Genomic DNA, 25,782 nt, shown 5'->3' with positions numbered 1-25,782 from the left:
AGAAGATACCTTAGACCAGATCAGTTTGATCGTCCTGAGTACCAGTCGTAATAGCATAAACTCTCTCATTAGTCTTCCGTTGACCATGTTGCGGTTGAGGTATCTGTTGTTGCTGCTGCAGTGGTTGTTGTCCTACCTGAGCTGCTGGCTTGTTCGGACAAAAAGGAGCAATGTGCCCTGGCTGTTGACAGTGATAGCAATTTCCCTTGAACAATGGGCAAAAACCTAGTGGATGGTTTTTGCCGCACCTACGACATGTTGGTGGGGCCTTTCCTTGTTTGCCCATTATAGGTCCGCTGCTTCTTGCCACTCTGAGTCTTTCCGCCTGTAGCTGGGTCCTTCCTCTTTCCGCCCAAAGCATCCCCTCCATTTGTGCTTCCCTTTTGCGATACATTCTTAGACCTCTCCCAGTCCTTGGTCAGAACAGTGGCTGACTCAATCGCATCGGCCAAAGTAGGAGGTCGACCTGTCAGTACACGAGCTCGTAATCCATCCTTTAGTCCGTGCATGAACTTCGACGCTCTTGCCTTCTCATTCTTGAAGAGGTTCAGACAGTACCTCTCGAGGTTCCGAAACTTGGTAGTGTAATCTGCCAGACTCACGGTTCCCTGAGTTAGATCAAGGAACTCCCGTTGCATCTGTTCCTCGGCGTACGCGGGGAAATACGTGTCCAGAAACTCTTCCCTGAACGTCTCCTAGGGGATCTTGTCCCAATCGACGAACTTCACCCTTCGCAGGGTGTCCCACCACTTCTTGGCATCGCCATTCAGACGGTACGTGCCAAAAGATGTCTTTCTGTCCTCATGAACCGACAAGACGTCGAACACCTGTTCCAACTCCTCAACCCAGTTCTCCGCTGCCTCTGGGTTTGCCTCTCCTAAAAAAGTTGGTGGATCCAACTTCAGGAACTTTTCGAATGAAACACCACCCGCGTTTTGAGCAATAATGACAGGAGGATCACGAGCTGTTGCTTGTGCGGCTGCCTGCGCAGCTGTCTGCGCAGCCTGGGCTGCTTGCGCAGCCTGGGCCGCTTGCGCCGCCTGCATAGCCTGAGCCGCTTGCATCGCCTGTGCTATTTGAGTTGCTCGAGCCGTCATAGTCTCGGTCATAGTGTGAATGGCTTCCATCATAAAGTCTCTCTGTTAATGCCAGTTCGCGGGAGCAGCAGCATAGGACGAAGCACCTCTACTGGTATAATGCGACATCTACAACGCACATCCTTTCTACAAATTAGACTCTTACTTATCCTACCCCCTTAGGGTTGATCACGAACAATAATCGTTCACGTAATCGCACCAAGACTTATTAAACTATAATTGCAATCAATCACACAGAATCCACATAATTCAAGTAAAGTATTAAATAACCATACCAGTGAAAAAGACTGCTCTGGAGTACGAGTCACACTTTTCGATGCTTCAGGACAGGGCTCATATACCAAAATAAAAATTTAATACTCAAAAGATAATAAAATTGCAAGTCTTTGTGGTGGGCTCAGATACCAAACCTGTAACGACCCCAATCCATACCCTTTTAAAATGCAGATTTTTTTTTTAAGAGATGCGGAAACCTTCCTAGAGATCTGGGGTCCATCACAGTTCCACTTTCCATTGGATAGTCCAACCACCACAAACGAAGTTGCAATCATCATCCATATCAATCAACTAAAACTCTCTTATTAATGAGTAAGAAAATTTCAAAGACAAGGTTTTATTCAACTAAAAATAAAGTAACAATTGCAGAAATTAAAAGAACTAAAAGAAGCAAAAATAGAGTCACTCTGTCCTCTTCTGAAGCCGTCAAGCTCAAGTATGACTCTTATTCATCCCCAGATGCATGTCCAACTTCACTGTTCACCATTTCCTATGAAAAACCAACAAAGTAGGGTGTCAGAACCAAAATTCTGAGCATAGCTACTTCTAAAGAAACCAGGTGAGAGAAAGAACATGGATAAGATTCCATGCAGTGATTTAAGTGAGTACAGATATAAAATTTGCAACATTTAAATATCCATAACTACCAATAATTGCATACACTCACCAGTCAAGAACAGTACATATATCAGGAATTAACTAATCAAACCTTGCAGCATGATCTCACACAGTAAATCAAATGCTACTACCAAATTATGTCATGATATCAAGAATGATTCAAACATGCATGATCTAATGCATAACAGAAAATGCATGGTTATGTGCAATGCATGATTTATTCTGTTATCTTTCATTTAAGTTCCATCTTTCCATATGCATGCCCTATTAGATGCACACATCCTTAAGTTCCTCTTTTTAATTACAGTTGCCCGCGGATACACCAAACGGGTACAAACCCCGAGGTCAAGTAGGTTCCCAGGGTAGCTTAGCACACAAATTGTATTTTATTACTGGGTTCCAACATAGCCCTCGACCGATATCAGGAAACAGCACCATCCATCGGAATATTAGACCTCCACATCTATTGTCGGGGACACAAGGGACACCCCACGCCCACAAGTGTCACTTCCTTGGTACCATAAACAACAGCTGTGTCAAAATACACCACTCCCGGGTAAAGTGGCAGACTCTCCCTAAAACCGTGGCCAGGAGAAAGAACCTCAATATCGGGTTCATGGGACCAAATTCACGCACACAGAGTTTTTGTAACCTCACAGTCTCCCCCAGACCGGATATCCAAGATTCTCATACTCCAGATGAGAAACCCCAGAATGTATATTACACTGTTCTTATTCATTATATTTTTAATTAAGTCCATTTCTTTAAGTTTGCAACACATATGCAAAAGTAAAGTGAAAACCCGCATCCTCCCTTGCAGGGACCCATTCGGGACTCCAGCCCGTATAAACCACTAGAACAGTGTACTAATGTGCCAAACCATCTTATGTGGTTTAAGTGATGCAGTTAAATTATATGTGAAAGAAAACCAAACCCACGACTCTCCAGGCCGATGATGCTCCAATTAAGCCATCGGTGCATCCCACAACCAAAATCATAACTTACAATGTATGCAATAATACCAACATAATTAAAAATGCACATTCATTCATACCATTTTAACAATGTGCATGAGCTTCCACTGTTATATGCATGTGTAACCATCCATGTGTAATTGATTTCATGTAATCACTTAACACACATGCATTTGTCCATAGTTTCATAAGTATATGAGAATATTTATGCATGATTATACATGCCAATAGACTTCGATCCCATATATGCACATGCACTTACAATTTGCTATTTCATGAGCGACACATGCTTCCTATGAGTGGTCCGCACACACAACCACTATACAATTTAATAAGATATTGCAAAATTTCAGTGAACATAAGGCACACATAGATATTCAAGTTTTGTGTTTCACCATGCCACATTTCATAGCAAATAAAGGAATGCACATTGAGCTAAGCATATAAATTTTACCATGACAACTGAAAACACAACACTTTTCTAATTATTCAAATTCAACATCTACTATCCTTAGATTTAGTTGACTATCCAAGACAGATCGGTTTTACCACTTTCTAAACAAAGTTAGAGGCAACAAAAATTCAGATTCCAATTGGGTTTCCAAACAAATTTCTTGCACATGTCAGAAATTTAATTTCCTTTTAGAATCAGATTGAATTAAATATCTACAACAAAACAAATTGCAACAATCATTCAGTTTAGTGTTAGTTGACTATTCAAGACTGGTAAATTTTGTGGTTCCAAAAGAAGTTAACATTTGGGACATCATAAATAAATTTCAATATGTTCAAACCTCCTTCGAAATCTGATCCAGTGTTTATACTCATATGTTTATATACTGATATATATATATATATATATATATATATATATATATATATATATATATATTGGCTGATTCAAGAATCTACCCCGATTCTATCAGCCCCAAAATCGGTCAGTATTACTGTTAAAACTTATCAAACTCTAGGTCAAGGAATCACAACCATATATATATTTTTTTTACTAATCACATGCATCTGAACTTGTGCATCTACATATTTCTCAAAACAACACGCGCTAAACCAAATTTTCTTTTGACACTCTCGTGCACAGAAAAATATACAGATTTATGTGTGGTTCCTGTTCACACAGAAAAAGATGACAGGTTTGAGTGTGGTATATGTCGACACACACAGGAAAACATATGCGTGTTCCAGCTCTCAACAACACATTTAATCAATGCTTAAGCAAATCAGCAATTTAAAATCAAGTTTATGCTAACAAAAATTATTTCTCCTTTATTACATATCAGATTCTCATTAACTATTTGATTTACATGAACATTAGATTCATGTAAATCTTGAATTAGTGGAGACCCAACATATCAGATTTAAGTAGAAACCCAAAAATTACCCAGGTTTGATACATAATAGAACTCGTGTGAATATTATTTTTTTTTTTTTTTAATCAATCGAGTTACAGGCCAGCTCTCAGCTGACTGGGTCAGCTGGGCCTGCTATGGCCTGGTTCAAAAGGTGCACAGCACCCAGCCGACTTGGGTTGGCTGGGCCTGTCACCCCTTAATGCACAGTATATATATTTTTTTCTTAAACAATCATAGCTCAGTCACAGAATGAGACTGGTCTTGTACTCAACTGAAAGAAACTCCTTGTATTCTTGAGTACTCCACAGAAACTGAATACATTCAATGTTTTTAACACCAAAATTTCTCAGTTTATAATTAAGCTTAATCTATATTCACTACTGCTAATAACTATGCTGAAGTAATGTAGATTTTAACATGTATGCCAACTGCCAAAACAAATATTAAGTACATTTATATTGATTCCACCAAGAACGATATCCCTAAACAGAATTTACATGTATCATGCCTCAATTCCAAATCAAAAGAACCCAAATCGGGTTGATTTGGGAACTCGGCAGATTAGGGTAAAAAAAAACATCAATTTAAAAATCTCCATATGCAGATTCCCCCTTCTTGCATAAAAGTAAGAAACCCCCAAATTGCACATCTAGGGTTTATCAGAATTTTCTTCCCATTTTTTTTAAAAAAAAAATCGGGAATACCTCCAACGACAGTCTTCCCTGGATGCTCCCCTCAAAACCCTCACACGGGATCGAACCCATGTTCGGTCCCTCACCCAAATTCGTTAGAAGCACCGTACCTGTTTCTTGGCGACTTTGCGATCGAATGCTGAAATCACATGGGTAAGGCCGGCTGGGGTCACTCCACGTTACTGCAGTGAAGAAGGGAGTGTGGCTGATGTCTGCCACGGCCTTCAATGGCAGCCGGTAGCCCACGCTGCCTGACGATGGTGTTTTTCCCTCCAGCGTGCGCACATCGAGCGAGAGAGAGAGAGAGAGAGAGAGAGAGAGAGAGAGAGAGAGACTAAGTAGAGAGGAAACCCCTAACTCCTCTTATCGGCCCCCTCCAGTCCGAGATGGGGGGGAGGTCGGTTACGCCCGGCGTAACCCCCCTTTCCTTTTCTGTTTTAAACTTATTGGGCAACCCTTATCGGGTTGCCCTTTTTTTTTTAAAAGGCTGTTACATGGGGCACGGCTCGGGTCCGGGCCCGAGACCCGTAACCCGGCCCCAAATCAAATATGGATCCACAAGTTGGATCCGAATGGATCCAACTGTGGATTCTCGGATTAATTTTTAAAAACTTAAAAATTTTATTTATTTATTGTTATCATTAAATCGAGATTTAAATCAATTAATCCTAATTACCCCCTTTATGGGTCATAGATCCGAAATGTGGATCTAGGCCAAATTTGCATAATTTGAAATATTTTATAATAAAAAAAATCGGGTTTTACAGTTACGGCTCACAGGCTACTTTCGCCAACATAAGCTCTAAGCAGCAGCCTATTCTTTCTGGTGATGATGTACGCCAGATCATTAAGGACACAATGAATGACTACTTCCATGACACCGTCGCCTCCTTTCTCAGAGATGAGATCACCAGTATTGTGCTGAATAGAGGATCTTCGATTGCAGGTCCCTCTCAGGTATAATCACATATTCAGTTTTTTGACTGCCTTAGCACACATATGAGCATAATAGAATCACATATATAACTTTTTGCCTGTCTTAGAGCATATATGAGCATGATAGAATCACATATAGAGTTTTTTTATTGCCTTAGAGCACATATGAGCATGCTATAATCACATATAGAGTTTTTTTATTGCCTTAGAGCACATATGAACATGCTATAATCATATATAAAGTTTTTTGCCTGCCTTAGAGCACATATGAGCATGCTATAATCACATATTCAGTTTTTTGATTGCCTAAGAACACATATGAGCATGATAGAATCACATATAAAGTTTTTTTGACTGCCTTAGAACACATATGAGCATGCTATAATCACATATTCAGTTTTTTGACTGCCTAAGAACACATATGAGCATGTTATAATCACATATTCAGTTTTTTGACTACCTTAAAACACATATGAGCATGCCAAAATCACATATAGAGTTTTTTACTGCCTTAGAACATATATCATTTATGATAGAATCATATATAATTTTTTTTGCTTTGCCTGCCTTAGAGCACATATAAGCATGCTATAATCACATATTCATATTTTTTACTGTCTTAGCACACATACGAGCATGATCGAATCACATATATAGCTTTTTGTCTGCCTTAAAGCACATCTGAGCATGATAGAATCACATATAGAGTTTTTCTAGCTGCTTTAGAACACATATGAACATGCTATAATCACATATTCAATTTTTTGACTGTCTTAGCACACATATGAGCATGATAGAATCACATATATAACTTTTTGCCTGCCTTAGAGCACATATGAGCATGATATAATCACATATAGAGTTTTTTTATTGCCTTAGAACACACATGATAACATGATAGAATCACATATAGTGTGTAATTTATTTTATTATATTTTGTTTATCAATACTGACTGTTCTTTTCTTGTGTAGGCTGCTAGCGATAATCAGCGTAGCGGAGCTGAAGGGACAGATAAAGGCAATGAACAAGAAGACGCACAAAATCTTGGCAATGATTAGAGAACTGTGTTGAAGAAGTTCTATTTTTTTTATGTTTCCTAATTATAATTATTGAATTGTAAATAATTAAACTTGTTAATTTTAAGGTGGAACGATTAATTGTTGTAGATTCCTTTTATATGGAATTTTTTAGTGTAGTTTGTTTTTTATTTACAGGAAATATAAATTGTACAGGAAATATAAATTGTATTGTTCTCGGTATTTAATTTTCAAATAATTTTTTTTATTTTTTTTTTGTTTTTGCGACGGAAACATCCGTCGGTATGTATATAAATCTTGCGACGTCTTAGCAACGGACGTAAATCCGTCGCCAAGCCGAGGTCGTCGTTTAGTACCGGCGGAATAAAGCGCTCGTTAGTCTGTCGCAATTAGCGACGAACCTGGTGACAGATTTATTCTGTCGCCAGTTAGCGTCGAAAAATTCGCGATGTAAGCATACTGTCACCTCGTTGTCGCTAATCCGTTGCTACGCCTGTTAGCGACGGATTAGCGACGGAATAGCGACAAAATGTAGTCGTCACTAATCTACTGCTTTGTTGTGGTGACAGAACAACTGAATAACATGTTTAAGAATTCATAATTTTGATGTTCAATATGATGTTGGTACATATTACATGTTCTTTAAGTTATGACATAATTTAAATAATGAATATATCCTGTATGGAGAAAATCATGGCATTAATGCATGTAAAATATTGTTAAATGATGGTGTTTGACTTTGAGAAATGAGAGTAGAGTTCCAGAGTTTTAGGATATGACTTATCTTGAGAATGTTACGCTTATGCCTTGGGAGGGTTATCATGTTTTGAACAGAACAATTGAGTAACATGCTTAAGAATCCATAATTTTGATGTTCAATATGATGTTGACATATATTACATGTTCTTTAAGTTATGACATGATTTGGATAATGAATATATCCTGTATGAAGAAAATTATGACATTAATGCATGTAAAATATTATTAAATGATGATGTTTGACTTTCAAAAATGAGAGTAGAGTTCTAGAGTTTTAGGATATGACTTGCCCTGAGAATGTTACACTTATGCTTTGAGAGGGGGCATTGTAAGTATCGTGACGTAATGAGTAGACTCTATGGTGGGTTGTTATCCTTAGAAACGTGACTTGTGTTTGTTAATACATGTTAAGAGTAGCTAATAAAAGTACTTTGATTGTTGTATAACACACTAACGCCAAAAAATAAAAGTCGAAAGAATAATGCATATAGGATAATAATAAAGAGAATGATAATGAATTCTACTAGGTGAGACATGGTCTAGGGCATTGTTTGGGGTATATCTACATTGTTAGTACCTTAGAATTTGTTCAAAAGTTCTTAGGTAACTCTTAGGAGTTAAAAATATTGCCTAATAGATACATGTAGGATGTAGCATGAACCACAAACCTTGAAAGCATGTATAACTCCTTGGATATATTTGGAGCAAGTATAGCTTGTCGAATACATTGGAGGTAGGTATAGCCTCTCAGGCTCTTTAGCTAGCTACCGATAAGTATTTTGAGGTTCACAGATTGCAACTGTCGAGCAAGCTGCAACGTTTGTGAGTTCATAGTTTAGGCCAGTTAGGACTATGTTGTTGTGATCGTAGACTCGGAGTGATTTACATGTGTTGCTACGTTCAAGTTGGTTATTTTTGATGTGCTTAGTTAGCAAACTAAACTAAGATTAAGAGCTTAGTTCTCGCTTTAGTTATAATGGTCGTATCTTATTTGTAAATATAAACTTATTAAGTTGGTTACAATTGTAGTTTCAGGAACTGCTCTCGACCAAAGAATTTGACCTTAAACTCAAACTCGAATTAGAGTATTTTATTTCATCTTTATATATTTTTTTTCATTCAGAATATGTAATTTGAATACTTTTTATTAGGATGGTAATCATTGCAATTGATGGATGAATGAGCCTTACGTTTTAAAAAAAATTAACATGATTTAGCGTTATTTTGGTATTTTTTTTTCTAAAAACTAACTTCTACAAACTCAGGCTCGAGAGGCCGTGGTTTGGGTAGTTACGTTGTTTTCTTGTTTGCTTTCACTTGTGCTTCATATTTCTTTTCATTTTTCATACACTTAATCGTTCATAACTGTGTCTCGCTTCCCATTTCATATTACTTTTTAACATTCACATCCGCTTCTCGTATCCATTTCCTTTCCAAGTAAAGTAGGTAAGGGAGATACAAGGTTTTACGCCAATCGATCATACTCTCGGCAACGAGAAAGTCAGCTGTTTTCTAATTAGATATTAAAAACAAAAATGATATTATTGCTTTTTATTTTAAAAACTTTAGATACATTTATACCCATCTGTAATATTAAATTATACATGTACTAAGATTTACCGTTTTTTTTTTCAGTGGGATAAAATCGCAGTACGTACTCTTTATTTAATGAGTTAGATATATGGGACCCATGGGATGGGGCCTACAATCTTAGCCGGGCAGTCTAGGTTCAAATCTCAAGGGCGCAAGCTGAAGCTTGGTGACTCCCTATGGTCAAGACGTAAGCCCTCTAACTTTTACGTCGATATGGACAGAGACAGTAGTACGTCCGGCTGAGCCAGCGCGGCTAGGTCTCTGCGACTGGGGCGGTTTCTTCAAGTAAAAACTCAAAAAAAATATATATATATATATATATATATATATATGGGACCCATATCCTGGATATGAACCAGAAGACTGGGTTCGGTCGAAGACAAGTTGGCTCTAGATTCTAGAACCTTTGAATAACTCCGGATTTGAGTCCAGGTGAGGCGTACGTGAGATGGATCTATGTGATCTGGATCTTGTAAATAAGTCTGGGTATTAGTCCAGGTTAGGAGTATGTGAGATATGGATCTAGGAGATCCAGATCTTACTGATTTTCTTTGATGTTGAAAGCATTGAAAAACTGTAGACCCACCCTAAGCGTGGATTTGCTTGCTAACGGATCCTCCTTCCACAGAAAGTTGGTCCGACACCCCCACGCCATCGATTCAGAAAATGTGATCACTTGTGGATTTGGGAGTAACTTTCGTTCGGTGCAACATGTGGTGCCCCATAAAAATGGGCCTGGTCCCCTGGATTTCTGCACTATGGTCCGGATCTTGCTTAACCATGAACAAGATCCAATAACCTGAACAATTGTGGATTCACACCCAAATTTAATGATCAGAAACCATCAACTAATTGGATCCAGATCTGAAAAAGAGTGGTTTCCATCTAAGCCTAAATCCAGATCTAATCACACCATATCTTGTGGTCCGAATCCAAACCATTTGCAATAACCTGTTTGGAGCACCGCGGAATCGCAAGGAAATTTATGCACAGGTATATTTGTTCAAGCTACCACCACAAATCTCGGTATCCAGGTTACACGATGAGGAAAAATCTAGAAAAATATTTGTTTTATTTTCTCAAGAAAAATCTCATAAAAATCAGCCAAAGCCAAATGCTAAAAAATATATATAAATAATATGTAGAAAAAACTATTATTTTAAAAAGTCTACAAATTGGTTTATTAAAATGACACGATATTTCAATTTTTTTTGAAAATATCAGTATTTTTCTAGATTATGCAAAATTCTGAAAATATCTTGATTTTAAATATCACGATAAAATCCGGATAAGTTTAGGATATCGCTGATATTTGTTACGTAGGTCCAAGTATGGTGTCAAAATCTCGCACGAAAATATCGTGAGAAATTGCCAGAAAGTTAAAAACAGTAATTTCTTGTGAGTTTTTCATCAAAAACATAAATATTGCATTTTAAAAATGATATTTATATTTTTATCAGCTGTTTATCATGAAAAACCGAGTGGTTTTTTATTTTTGATTTTTTTTATATTTCCTTTAAAAAACTAATTTTTGTATTTTTAATTTAAATTTTATTGCGGATTTTTTTTTAAATGCGATATTTAAAAAATCAATTTCTCGCAAGCTTTTGGCTGCCGGTATTTTGCCGTCTTTAACTTTGTCACTGTGGGTCCAAGATACCAAACGCGGAATCGTTAAACGGGCGCATGGAGCGTGAGCCAAGCCAAGAATAAGCCGAGCCGAGCCGAGCCGAGGGTAGCAATCTTTCTCCCGCCAAACGCCTTCGCTTTACGAGTCGGTTGACGTGGGACCGCGGCCCGTACACGTCGTGCCTCGTCAACACACGTTTACCGTCATCGTCAAGGAGAGAGAAATAGGAAGGAGCGCGGGAATGAGGACGTGTTACATGTGTTAAGAAAAAAGATACAAGAGAGAGAGTACGGAATTCGCAGTCGGGGGACGTAGACTGACGGTGAAGGTAACGGCGTGATCTGCCCGAGCTGCCCGGAGTGGTAGTCCTGCCCATTGCCTGCTGCCCCACGCCATCTCGCGTGCCTTTTTGCGGTGGTCCGCTTTTTCTCCTTGGCCCCCTCTGCCCGACCCCGCCTGCCCGGACAAACTCTTTCTCTCTCTAAAAGGGGAAAGAGGGGGGCAATAATCCCTAATTTGCGAACGAACTCATGAAGCCCATAATCTTTTAGGTAATTACGTTCAAGTGCCCATAAATTTTTGTTAATCTTTGCTTGGTGACAGACACACGTGGCCCTGAATTCAAGGAGTCAACCATCTTTTAGTAACTAAAATAACTTCGTTATTTTTCCTCTTCGAAGAACACGATATGAGTTATTCACTCAATATACACAACCACCAAATAAAAATTTATTATCACTGCCGCTGTTTTACTGTAAAAGAATTTTCGAAGGAATTTCTTTTTTAGAATAATTGATGGAATGCTAAATTTATCATGTCTTTAGCTTTATAGTAAAAATTTGTTACTCATGCACCCATATGATTTTTAAGTTTCCTCCCTCTTTATTTTTCTGCTAAAAAAGTGGGAGGAAATTTGACAAAAATTTCTTAACTGTGGCAACTTGGCAAAAATTCAAAACTGATTTTCCTTCTCTCATTTTAGAGGTTTTGATTTTCTTTTCAAATCTGTAAAGTATAAAAAAAAAAGTATTAATTTGAACAGATTAAATTGAACTATTTTAGTGTTTATTATAACAAAAGCTTTTAATGTCAAACAATTGAAGTAGTATTTATTTCTTTATCATCTTAAAAACTTGATATCAATATATTAATGGCGGAGCATGTGCGGGTTGATTTATTTATCTGCCTGAAATTAAAAAAGAAAAAGAAAAGAAAGGGGTTGAATGAAATAACGATAAAGTTGAGTGGGTTATTGTAAGAGTAGATCGGTTGGGACATTTTTGTAATTTACTCTTTACGGACGCGTTCCTCCATCCTTCTGTCTGTTTCTTTCTGCTTTATTTCCTGCCTCTTTCCCTCTATACCTCTCCATCTCGCTATAAGCCTCCTTCTTCCTTCTCTACCTCTCTCTTTATATTTACTCTCTCTCTCTCTGATTTTCTTTGTTCCTGAAAACCTACTTGCTTTTTGGGGAAAAAAAAAGTGGAAGATCAGGATTTCTGGTGAACTTGAACCTAATACTCCCTTTCTGGGTGTTTCTACTTGGGGGAATTGGTGTTTTTTTTTTTCCGATTAAGCCCGTTCCGGAGCAACTCCTTTGGTGTGTCGTCTTTTTCTATTTTTTCCTGATTTTAGATCTGTATATTTCCCGCCTTGCAGAGATCTTTAACGCTGTTCCTTCTTTGGGGACTCTCTCTCTCTCTGGTCTCTGCCTTTAGAGAGAGGGAGAGAGAAATTTTTCCTTTATTTATTGCCTGAAATTAGGGTTTACTTTTATAGCGTTTTTGTATATTTCTTGGTCGTTTTTCTTATCATTTCATTCCCTTTTGGGGTTAGAGTTTGGCTCTCTCTCTTGATTGCGAGGAAATTTTAGGTGGTTTTTTTTTCCACCACTTTAAGAAAAAGGCTGTTCTTAGAGTACCCTTGTCTCTCCAATCGATCGATATCATTGATTCTGGTCGTGCTTCGATCCGGGGTCTGTGAATTCGACAATATTTGGATCGGCGATTTTTCAGGATTTTCATTCAAGACTCGTTGAGATTTGATCCCGGATTTCCATACATCCAAACGCCATGATCCCTCAATCGAAGAACGGATTGAAGGAGGGGGGTGGGCCTCTCACCAAAGATGTGCGCTTCCGTGGGGTGAGGAAGAGGCCGTGGGGAAGGTTCGCGGCAGAAATCAGGGATCCGTTGAAGAAGAATCGCGTCTGGTTGGGGACGTTCGACACGGCGGAGGAGGCTGCCCGGGCCTACGATGCGGCCGCCCGTGTCCTCCGGGGGACGAAGGCGAAGACCAACTTCGCCTACGTCCCCGCCGAGGACCGCAGCACCAGCCTCAGCAGCACCGTCGAGTCCTGGAGCAGCCCCAGGGGCAACCACCACCCCAAGGCCCCGTCTTGCTGCGAGATCGACCTCAACATCGCCGGAGGCGGCGGTTCGCCGGCGCCTAACTTCGCGGCGGGCGCCCGGAGGAAGCAGAAGGACGCTAAGCGGAGCTGCGCTCCCGACCGGAGGAGCGGCGGCGCGGCGTTCAATTGGTCCGGCCAGAGCTTGGCGCAGAACGGATTCATCGGTGGTGCTGGTGGTGGTGGCGATCCGAACGAGTGTCATAGCGACTGCGATTCGTCGTCTTCTGTCGTCGACGATGAGGTGAGGAGGCCCCCTCTGATGAAGAGGCCTTTGTTGGATTTGAATCTGCCGCCCTGTGAAGATGATGATGATGTTGATGACGAATTTTGCAGCATTTCTTTGAGACTGTGAATTTCGTTTTATTTCTTATTTTCAGAACAGGAAACCAAGAGAAAAAAGAAAATGAGAGATAGGTTTGAAGTTTTTAATGTGGAATCAAGTGGGATGCTTGATTTTAGAGATGTTTCAATCTTTGGGGTTGTTTGGAGAATGACCATCTCCCTGATATGGATTGGAAAAAGAATTGAGTTTGCTCATGATCTCAAGCAGAATGGAAGGATGGTTTATTTTGTTTATTGTTTTTCTTCTTTCTTTGGCCTTGTAATTTAATCGATGATAATTATACACAAATGGTATATTAGAGAATACTTTTCTTTTTTTCTCGAATCAGTGTGGTGATGATTCTTCTTTAGTATAATGCAGGAATCTCACAAAATGGAAAAGTGTGGTTTGATAGAATAGTGGGTATTTGAAAGCATTATTAACATTGTTTTCCTCTTTATTCCTTCCTTTTTGTGTGGGGTGGGTGGGTGGGGTGGGCTGGGCTATTTTGATTGCAGAATCAATGGTTTTTCTTCTTTGGCTTCAGTATTCCCTCTCTATCTCTCTCATTGAAGCTATTTTCCTTTTCACTTGTTTTTGTTTTCTTCTTTCGCTTTTTGGTTGAGAAGAAATTGGAAGAGAAAACGGGGTGCCCAATTGAATATCAGTTACTACTACCTTTATCTATTTGTTATTCAATTTTTGGGGGCAATTGCCATTTGTTCCGTGGATTGAACAAAATCCCTCTTTGTTTAAGTTTTGGTTCTCTCTTGTTTTTCTATTGATTTTCTTTGTTGTTTAATATTAGGATTTCTTTTGAGAGCTTGCTTTGTAAATTGTAATTGTATGGAAGATCTTTCTTCCCTCTTTCTTTTCTGTTTTGGTCACGGGATTTCCTTTTTCTTTAAAACGTCGATAGTTCCTTTTCTTCAATCCTGTTTCTGCTTTTCTCGGTTTTTGGTCACACCAATGTTTAAATTTTATATTCCATCCTCAAAACCCTCTAACAAATACAAGACAATAACAAAAGACAACTAATTGTTCCAATCGAATTTTCATCATTTATTTTTCTGTGTCTATATGAAAGTTGTTGAATTATTGCTGTTTAATTTTCTTCTCTGACTCTCTCTAAATGTAGAGTAGTGTTGAGCGATACCCTCAATATTTATGACTTTTGCTTTATCGACTAGCGTAACGTGTGCCGTTTCTCACCTTTGAAAAGCCAATTTTTCTTTAACGAGTCGAGAAACGAGAAAAAAAACATAAAAGGAAAAGCGTCTCTGCTTCTTTGATGGTGATTACCGCCATCAGTGGGAGGGGTCATTTGATCACCTTCTCTTGCCGTCCGTCTTTTGCTTTGTTTGGTGAAATTTGCTTTTGCTCATGATTCCTTCAAAGCACGCAAAGAGGTAAAGAGACTAATCTATACTAGAGGTGATGAATCGCCATTGATGGTCTCATTGCCCATCAGCCATTAGGTAGCACAGGGACCACTTTGTGTAGGCAAATTAATATGCCATGTACCTTTTGCTTCATCTCTTCATTTATTTCTGTAGGATGGTTTTCACCTTTGTCTGAGAGTGGCATTAATTACTATCTTTGGTCTCACTGTCCATAGCTGGCACATGAGAGAGAGAGAGAAGGGTACCCAACTCCCCTTGGGATAAAGAACCAGCAAGAGGCTGATCAGAATACAGAAAGTTTCGAGGAAAGTGTTGTTTGGTTGTGGCTTGTGGCTAGGAAGCCGTGCTGCTCGGCCACCAAAGCCTGTGATTGTGGTAGGGCCATAGCTGCTTTAGGGGGGGTGCCCTTGGAAAAAGAGGAAATTGTTTGCACTTGGTCAAACAAAACGTGAAGGCCTGGTGAGGACCACCCCCCTTCCTTCCCCACTGTCATTAGCAGTGTATTGGACTCAATGACTTTTCATTCTTCTCAAGGCATGCTTTTTCTTTCTTAAAAGAATCCCATCTTCTCGATGTAAGTGTTGGAGGGCTAAACAAATTTTTTTTTGGTGGTGGGAGCTACAATTGGCATATTCTTGCTTAGAAAGTATGAAAGCTACTGGAAGTGTCCTGGCACCCATTGTTGGGAAGTTGCATGAATGGATGTCTATCTCTCTGGTCGAGGGGGCCATTTGCCTTGCCTCCTTTGCACCATGTTGATCATCAAAAAATGGCGTCTTTTTGGGTGCTTGGTACCAAAGCAAGACACATAAGCTACTACTACTAGACCACAAATTTTGTTGGTTTCAATCGGGCTTCTTTTGAGAGCTGGATTTGAGAGGGAGGTGGGAATTTACTAAATTCCCTATACTTGCTGCTGTTTGGGAGTCCGGATATGGGATATGGGATATGGGATATGGAGATGACCTCCCTTCTTATTTCAACTAGATTTTCATGAGGGTGTAATTAACTCTATTGCCTTCACCTATTTTCATCTCCACTCCCATCATCCCTCTTATCTATGCTCCTAAACCAGCTCTCGATTAGAGCCTTAAGGCAAAGTATGTGTTTATGCAATGAGCTGTACTTAGGACATGTGAAGATCTCGACTGGATGGTGCTATTCTTCCATGAAGAATAGTCGCGCAGATTAGTCTTTTACTGTGATTGCACTCTTTTACTGTGCTGCTGCACCTGATCAATTACTTTCATCTGCTGTTGGGCCCCCACAGCTGTCAACTATGCCTAGCCATTGGATTTTCGCAAAAGATGTGCTTGATCTAATGGTTGCCAAACGTTATGAGAGGATGCATCGTGTGGTCCTCTTGCATCCACGCAGCAGGGTAAGAGTTGGAAAGCGTCTGGCTTCGGTTGTGTTGCACCAAAAGTCGTCAAAATGCATGGATGAAAGGAAGAGCTCATGCTTGTAGCCGTCTTCAATTATTAGATGCATGTTCTGCCCACGTCTATTATCATCTTCAATACAGTCATGCATTAACAAACTTACACTAAGACAGTTGTGGGTCGGCGTCATATATATATATATATATATATATGGAAATGGAACATATTAGGTCCTCTCTGCTCGTTCTGCCCCGTTAGGCCTCATAGTTTGAAGTGTTTTATGATAGATGGGAATTGACTTTTGGATCATGTTTTTTTATGAAAAAATGTATTTTTATGAGCTAGAAAAATTGATGCCTTCATAGCCATTGATTTTGGATCACCGAAAAAACTTATATACAGGTCAGATTCCCGTTATTCAAAAGCTGGTTCCCACTAAACAAAACCTATAGATCACATCTATGGCGTTAGATGTGAGAAAAAATACCAACAACTACTAATTTTGAAGGGACCTAATAGGGCAGAACAAACACAATATTCTCTCTCTCTCTCTCTCTCTCTCTCTCTCTCTCTCTCTCTCTCTCTATATATATATATATATATATATATATATATATATATATATATATATATATATATATATATATATATATACAATTGGGAGTAATAGTGAACAACCAATCGTCGAACGTGCATCCGGCATTAAATTGAGAGAATTAGCAGTGCTTACGACTGCTGCTAATGTGTTGGGTGAAAAAATGACGTCCGCCGCTGATCTGCGTGTGATCAGCGGCACACGGTGGTCCTATAACAGTGGAGTCCACTTTTACACCCTAATCTCTCTCTCTCTCTCTCTCTCTCTCTCTCTCTCTCTCTATATATATATATATATATATATATATATATATATAGGAAAACCCATATCTTTAAACAGGTTTCCCTTCGAACGCAGTTCGGATGTGCGGTGATGCCACACATTTCTTTTTTTTTTTCAAAACGAAGGATTAAAGTGCCGCTAAAAGCCCACACCACGCACAAAAATATGACAAAGCATCACGAGATCAGCAGTCAAACAATTTATTGTTAATATATATATATATATATATATATATATATATATATATATATATATATAGAGAGAGAGAGAGAGAGAGAGAGAGAGAGAGAGAGCAATGGGTAGGTGCTAAATGAGTTTTTCAAGGTTTTTTAGTTTTATGTTTAAATTTTGAAAGTAAAGATGTGATCTATGTACTTGAGGCTCCAAATTTTGAAAGTACAGGTGCTAAAGTGTTGGATACCGATACATGGGTATCCAAAATCTTTGTAAATTTTTTAGGCTCCAAATACCATTTTTTTTCATCAAAAACACATGATCCAAGTGTGAATTCCTCGTAAATCGACCATGCCCAACACATTTATGGAGTCAGGAACTGCAAAAAAAGCACTAGAAGGGCAACAAAACTCATTTAGCATGTATCAATTTCGCACCTACCCATTTTCTCTCTCTCTCTCTCTCTCTCTCTCTCTCTCTCTATATATATATATATATATATATATATATATATATATATATATATATATATATATATATATGTGTGTGTGTGTGTGTGTGTTAATGGATCAGCTTTTGGAGTGTTTAATTCAACACATGGGTAGGTTTTTATGAGATTTGAAAAAATGGATGATCTAAAATCTTTGCCAACGAGATTTATAAAAAATCTCGCCGATATATTGCGAGAAATTGCATGAAAGTTTAAAACGGCAATTTCCCATGAGATTTTCAAACCGTGACAAATATCGTGATATTTATATTTTTAAAAGATATTTATCGTGAAAACCCCTGAGATTTTTATTTTGAAATGTGTTTTATTTATATTTTCTTATAAAAATTATTTTTTATATTTTTAAAATTATTTTTTATTCACAAGATTTTGCCAAAAAATGCAAGATTTATGAAAATTTTCAAAATCTCCCGAGTTTTTTGCCTGCCAATTTTGCCGTTTTTAACTTTTGTCACTGTGGCTGCCACCCACTTTGCCAACTGGACCCAGCAGGCTTTCAGCCTTGCTGTCCCCAAAACAGGTCATAGTACAGGGATAGTCCTATAGATGACCGATATGCACACACATACATGCATGAGTTATGAATTGCAAGCAACTGGTGCAGTTATCTCCGTGAGCCCATTCAACCAAGACAAGTTGTCAGCCTCATAGCTAACAGGGCAACTACTAGAAGTCTAGAGCCCATGATGGAGAAGCTGGTTCGATCTAACTCAGAAACACTAATGTACTTAAGGCCATTGGGAACACCGTCTCAGGCTTTCAGCTGGGCCCAGCAGACTCCATGATATTCAACTATAGAGAATTGAAATTTTTTAGTCCCGTCCAAGAATTTTATATGTTTGTCTCAGCAGACAGCTCACCCTTGTGCTGGAAGGGGGCACAGTCTCATAGATGGCTTCACAAGCATCTATATGTCAATATAGTTGGCAGAATTTTAAAGCAATACACAGAATCTCTCTCTCTCTCTCTCATATGGGCCTCATGTGGTGCAGTTAGCCTGGCAAGGGAAGTGCCACAACTCAAGAAACATATACAAATGAGTCCTGCTTTAATAAGGCTTTAGGCCTGCATATAAGATGACATAATTTGTTCCTAAAAAGGCCAGAATTCAGCACCCTCAGGCTTCTTCACGAAAATCTGATTGTACTTGGGCAGTGAGGTCTGCAAAAATTATTTGAATGTTAATCCGTTGCACCAGTCAGAAGTTTAAGGGAGGTAACAGTTTTCAGCAAAGCAAGGGATCTATAATTCTATCAGGCTTTTACATATGTTGTAGAAGATCTAAATGTTGCCACATGCTGAGAAAAATGCCTCATCATGTATGTACAACTGAACAATGAAATCTGTGAGGAGAGCAACAAACTTCCTAGTTTTGCAAGTAAACTTTTATCCGGAAAAGTTTTTGATACTCAAGCACCTCGATCTCGTAAGTTTTGAAACTATACAATCAAAATGTATGCCATAGAACAAAAAGCAGCATTGGCAGTCATTTATTGCCATTTCCACACGCGTACGAATTCAGATTATGGAATCATCCCTACCACTCTACAACTATCTTGAAGAATTAGTGAACTCCAAGAGAAAAAAAGGTGAAATATATTCTCCATTCCAGCATTATCTGCTACAAATACAATGCAATACACCATGTTCACCAGTTTGAGCCTTCATGCATTCCTCATCCATGAGATCTCTGTGAGATAGCACTTCACCAGTTACTACAAATGTCAAATGCAGTTAGGAACTACACAATCAGGACTGCCTTGCGATAATGTGAATCCACGGAAGCTTTCCTGCCTATGGGACAGTCTGAAAGTGTATGTGATCCCAGCTTTGATGTAGGCACTCTAACAAAATCTCATGTAGCAGATTCTTTTTATGCAAATCTCAACCACTTCCATTTAAGGCTCTCTGTATGGGAGCTGGTGGTCTGAAGGTGTTTATGGATTTTGAAAAGTGGAAGCCATCACTTCCCAGAATTAGTAGTTACTACCTGTAGGAGGAGGTAGTGACCAAATCCTGTTTTGAGTGCAAATACAAAGGCGAGAGTCATTCTGTGTTGAGAAAAAAGCATCGGCGCTTTCAAAACAGGTGGGGAAGTGACCCTTTTAAATGGGAAGCAAGCTTCCTTTTTTTTTTGGGCTTGAACAGTTTTAGCCTTTAGTAATTTTTTTACCCAAAAATTAAAAGAAACTCTGCTTTTTTAAAAGGGTAAACTAGTTATTTTTAAAATTTCGTGAAATATGAAAACCCAAAAAGAGTAGGGTTTGGGGTTTTCGATTCCCAAACCCTACCCTCTCTCTCCCTCTTTCATTCTAGACTCCTAGACCTCCACGGGTGTCCTTAGGTATGTTCTCTCTCTCTCTCTAACTCTTTCTTTGCCTGTCTCTCTCGCTCACTCTCCCTCTCTCTCTATATCTCTTTCTCTTTGGGATACACTTTGTTGTTTACACAACAAATTGACACAATAAATTATGATTTTTTTTACACATGGTAACCTAGGACGAAATGTGATAGTGACACACCATGTTAGAAAACATTGGATTAGGGAACTGCACCATTTGATTGTCATTATGTTTTAGCTTGTGCTTTGTTGAACTGGATAGAGCCCCGAGATTATTAGCATTTTTATTTTTAGTGAGTCCTAAAGCAGTGAGATTTGAATTTTAGTAGTTATAAAAGTGTAGTGTGATAATGTTTTTATTATTTTAGTAGTTTTTAAATTATTGTTGTATGGATTATGGAATATGGAAAATGAATTATGAATTTTTCTTGATGTATTAATTATTAAATGTCTGCAACATAATGCATTTGTTAAATTGTTGCACTTGCATACATGATTCAATTTTGAGATTAATAGATCAACTTTAATGTTATCTACTCGTATTTTTTTGTCAATGATAACATAAATTTTATATTTTGGTAAATTACAAAAATGTAATTACATTTTTGCTTCTTGTTCGATTCCTATTCACTTCCCTTTTGCTTTCCACTAGAATCATAGGTTGCTTCCCTCTTCGTTTCTCCTTCGATTCCTATGTCGCTTCAGGTTCACTTCTCTTTTTACTTCCGATACTATTCCCTGTTCACTTCCAAGTCATTTTGTGCTTCCCGCTTCCTCAACTGGCAACTCTGGGCGAGAGACTGCCCCATCTCCTTTGCCATTTTCACAAACTATGTTCATAATGTTATGCTCCCAAACAATCACCATTATAGCAATTTGATCAAATTTAAACCCAAATCCTCAGCTCCCATCCTAGATACCATCTCCCAAAGACAGATCTTTTGGAAGGACCCCAGATCCCTGGATAGCCCAAGATGGTAGAAATGTCCAGATTTCATTCTAGCCATCCAAAACTTTGTAAGTATGATTAAAAGGGAAAAAAAAGCAGGCGCTCACATTTTCCTAGCCCTTCTGCAGATTCTTTGTGCTTATTAAGGTATTTGTCAAGTAAAATTCCTACCTTACAAGGAAAATATTTTTCACCAAAATTCTACATTGTTCTCTTCTTCCTACTATGAGCTTGGTAGGCCTACATTAATTTTTTCTGTCAATTTTGGATCTCAAATGCAATTGTACACATCCAAACACACATTTGAAAATCATTTTGAAAAAGCTTGTCATTCAAACAATAATAATTTGTTTCTGTTTATTCTTTACAAATATTTCTAACTGTTGTTTCCACTTATCAATATTTGTAATTCAAACAACGATAATTTGTCTGTTTATTATTTACAAATATTTGTAAATGTTGTTTCTATTTATCAGTTATATTAACAGTAAGCATAAATACAATGAAACAGGGCCCAATGCTTTGGCTTGCATCACATTAGCTTAGAAGATTTTGTAATGCATGATTCTCACAGTGTCCTTGCTGCAGTGTAAGTGAAAAAGTTCTAAAAAAATCAGTTTCTGATGCCATATTAACAGTCACGTGTACTACAATGAATATTGAGAAAACTCAGTATAACACAATAAGAACATGACAAAACAAATAATCAATCAGAGGATATTGATGGCTCGGAAGGAAAGAGGAAGGATGCGAACAAGGCAGCTTAATGGAGGAAGAGAATCTACTTGAGGAAATATTAGAGATGAGTGGCCCTTTTTATCCAAGGGACAAGATTGTTGAACAAGCACTTATTGGGGCTTCAAAATAATGCTTGACCTAAAGAAGAAACGAGAGGATGGAAAATGTGTAAGATGACACATACACATTAGATGTCATATAAAGCACAACTGAATTCAATCAGTAGTGAACCAAAATTCCTATTATGTATATGCCTAAAAATAAGATACTTCATATGGACAAGCAGATTACCGAAATTGCACAACAGATGGAAGTTCGTATCCACTTTAGCTACCAGTTGGTGCAAACGGAAACAATTCAACCTTCACAAAAGTATTTGGCCTAAATGGAAACTATTCCAGCATTAAATAATCTGATAAGGAATATAAATTGCTAAGAAATCAATGAATGATTACACAGGATTGTAGGCCAATTCACATGCTGAATGAAGAAGCCCCAACAATACTGTCTCCCCAATTAGGAAAACAGTGTTCCCTGATTTGGTGACTTCAATTTCATGAATATAGCTTCACTTAAAAAGGTACTAAACAAAAAAGATGAAATCTAGGGTAGGATATGGCCTATTTGTTGCTCATGAGTGTCTTTTTGCCCACATTAACAGACTAAGTGTCAGCCTTACATGTAACTTAAAAAGTCCAGTTCATCAAAACTGATCTGCTGCTAGACAAACTTCTTGGACCTACTTGCAACCTACAACCTCTGTTAACTTTTCCACCTAATTTGAGATTTAAAAACAAAATAATCAACTGAGGATAATTCTGGTAGTTCATTTTCATATTTCCTTCCAAAATTTCTATATTGATATTCTTGCAGAAAGATAATAAAAACCTGTAAATTTGTTGCATTATTGAAAACTAAATCAATACTGAGTGACAGAAGATGCCAGAACCATCTTATTTTGTGTTAGATCATATTTCTTAGAAAATGCCAATGACTCCATTAATGAGGATTGATGCCTGATGCATCATATGAAAAAACATCAATGCAGTTAAACACCTTAACGACTTGAATGAAATGAAAAAATAAATAAATGAATACAAAAAACAATGGAACTCAAGAAATTGTGAATAAAAATTAAAGATAACTCAACATAATAAGCATGTTTATGAAAGTTTCTTTCCTTCCTAGATGTGAAGCATGGGCAAGGTGATCCTTATTACAGGGCCTAAGGTAGAGTAATCAGTTCAAGTTGTCGCATGCATGCACATGTGTGTGGAAGTTGATAAGCTTTTCCACATGACAAAACAAAATTTGTGAAGGGAAGAATTCACAAAGTTCCTCTAACAGAAAGTACCAAAATCTGCAACAGAAAACTTACAAGTTGAATACTTAAGAATCGAAAATGATATAACTCGCTCTTCTAATCACAATCATATGCTCATCATCTACTAGAGTGTACAAGTTAATTATAAGTACCACTGAGAGGCACGACATTAAGAAAGCGCACTATCCTGCCCGCCAGTTCTTGAAAAGAGGGCACACCAGTCCCCTGCATCAAAGAGGCCAGACTTCCTTTTACAAAAATGTTGCTATATCCTTTGTTTCATACTGAATTTCTCATGAAATGTCTATAACAATTGGGTACATATTAGCCAGTAAGATACTAACTAATCGAAAAACAATATCATCAACACACTAAGCTACGCTTTGAGTACTCACAAGATCTTTGAAGACGACGGATGCGATGATGAAGAACAAGAAGAAGAGAAATTCAAACTCTGCCCATCTCACAAATGCAAAGATCGAATCCACCGCTTTTGTAAGCAAAGACTCGCGGTTCAGTTCAGCCCTTCGGAGCATTGTTCTATGTATTCAAGATGGTCCTGTTCAAATTGAAAAGCAAAAAATATCTGCTATGAATTCTCCGTTGAATAGGAGTTGAAACATCAGAAACAGCCACAAACATGGAAATTAAACTATGGACCAATATGTTCTATCTGGGTACTCATTTATCCTATCAATGTAAGTCAATCAAAACCATATGAAGCATATACAACACAGGTTTAGACAAAAGTATGGAGGGATCATTCCCCTGACCAACCTTTGTATACCAACAACAACCCCATTAAGGCTAACACAGATTTAAACCAGGACTAATAGGACCCATCTGGCTACTCATTTATCCTATCAAAGTAAACCAATCAAAACCATTTGAAGCATAGACGACATAAGGTTTGAGACATGAAAGACTGGAGGAACAACAATTCAACTCACCGACCTAAACCAACCATCCCATATACTGTTCAGATCAATCCCATCTGGATCCTTAGCGTTTGTTTTATTCCCATGTAAAGGAAAGACTTTATATGGGAATTGGCACCTGCTCAAACTTCTCATGTAAAAGCTTTGATGGGGAGGGAGGTATAAAAGGATTTACGCAGAACAATATTTTATATGTGTGCTTACAATATATATATATATATATATATATATATATATATATATATATATATATATATATATATATATATATATATATATATATATATATATATATATATATATATATATTTGCCTAAAAGGGTTTCACTCATCTCATCTGGTAGTAAGAATGTCACCAAGTTAATGGGACATCACCAGTTCCAAACTAACAGGTGGTGTATCTGGTTAAGAAAATGGAAGCTTAACTCAAATTGTATTATTTAAGAAATATTGAAATATACATTTAACTTAGAGGTCAGTTTTTATGCAGCCCTGATTCTAATGACCATCTTTCTCAACATTATCCATCTTGAGAAATGCCAAGAGCAGGTCGCTGCATATAATGTGAAGTCTTTAGCTTAAGAGTCCATACAAATGTTGTCTGTATCTGAATCGGACCTGTATCGTTTGGCCAATGATTCAGGTGAATCGGGCCTATACCGGTTCTCAAGTGAATCATTCTGAATCTAACACAAATAATTAAAAAAATGTTACATGTCAATCAGAATGTGACACATGTTAAAGCCATTAAAATTCTATTAAAAAATAATTGTAAGCTATTTTTTATATTTATTAAAAATAGCCGATTCAGGTCCAGTATCGTATCGATTTTCTGGCGATGAAATATGTATCGGCCCATTCAGGCTGAAACACACCCGTACCGAACACTGGGACATACAAAATACTGCACCAGTCAGCATGTTACTTGGGTTGGTTCACCTCAACGATCAGCATATTTAAGACCACAACTGGATATTTGAGTTTGTACCGGGTCTGGTACCCAATTAAAACCCGACCCATTGATAGCAATACCTGTATTTTTTCTTTAAAGGCAAGCTGGGTACCAGTTATACAACGATACCATTGGGATTTGAACTTGCAACGCCCTAACACAAGGTGATGCGCACTAGATGCTCCTCCAGACAAGCGGGCCCCCATTATTAGCAATGCCAGTCTTGATAAAAGGATCCTATTCTCTATTCAAGCCACACAAAAAATGTTGGATCTGGGTTGGGACTCTGCCCAAACACGATCCACTTTCATCCCCTAGTTTAGCTACCACCTAGTCTGCTCTTTCTCATACAAATGTAAACCTCTATGAAATATGAGGATACTAAACTAGGGATGCACAATGAGACGAGGTAGCTCAGGCTCAGCTCGAGCTCAACTCGTTAAAGCTCGGCTCCAACTCGTTCGGGTAAATAAACGAGCCA

At 38.1% G+C, this 25,782-nt stretch overlaps 1 protein-coding gene across 1 annotated transcript; it reads left to right on the top strand.

Moving 5' to 3' along the window:
- Positions 1-12,365: 12,365 nt before the first annotated feature.
- Positions 12,366-14,036, top strand: LOC149843264 (ethylene-responsive transcription factor 3-like). The gene has a single exon (XM_089999686.1). The coding sequence runs from the start codon at positions 13,053-13,055 to the stop codon at positions 13,740-13,742; it is 690 nt and encodes a 229-aa protein (XP_089855812.1). The 5' UTR covers positions 12,366-13,052; the 3' UTR covers positions 13,743-14,036.
- Positions 14,037-25,782: the final 11,746 nt, after the last annotated feature.

The sequence above is a fragment of the Nuphar pumila genome, chromosome 3, assembly GCF_984573655.1.
Source record: "Nuphar pumila chromosome 3, dmNupPumi1.hap1.1, whole genome shotgun sequence".
In the NCBI taxonomy this organism is placed as follows: Eukaryota; Viridiplantae; Streptophyta; class Magnoliopsida; order Nymphaeales; family Nymphaeaceae; genus Nuphar; species Nuphar pumila.
The sequence above is the reverse complement of the archived record's forward strand: the minus strand, read 5'-3'. Positions and strand labels throughout refer to the sequence as shown.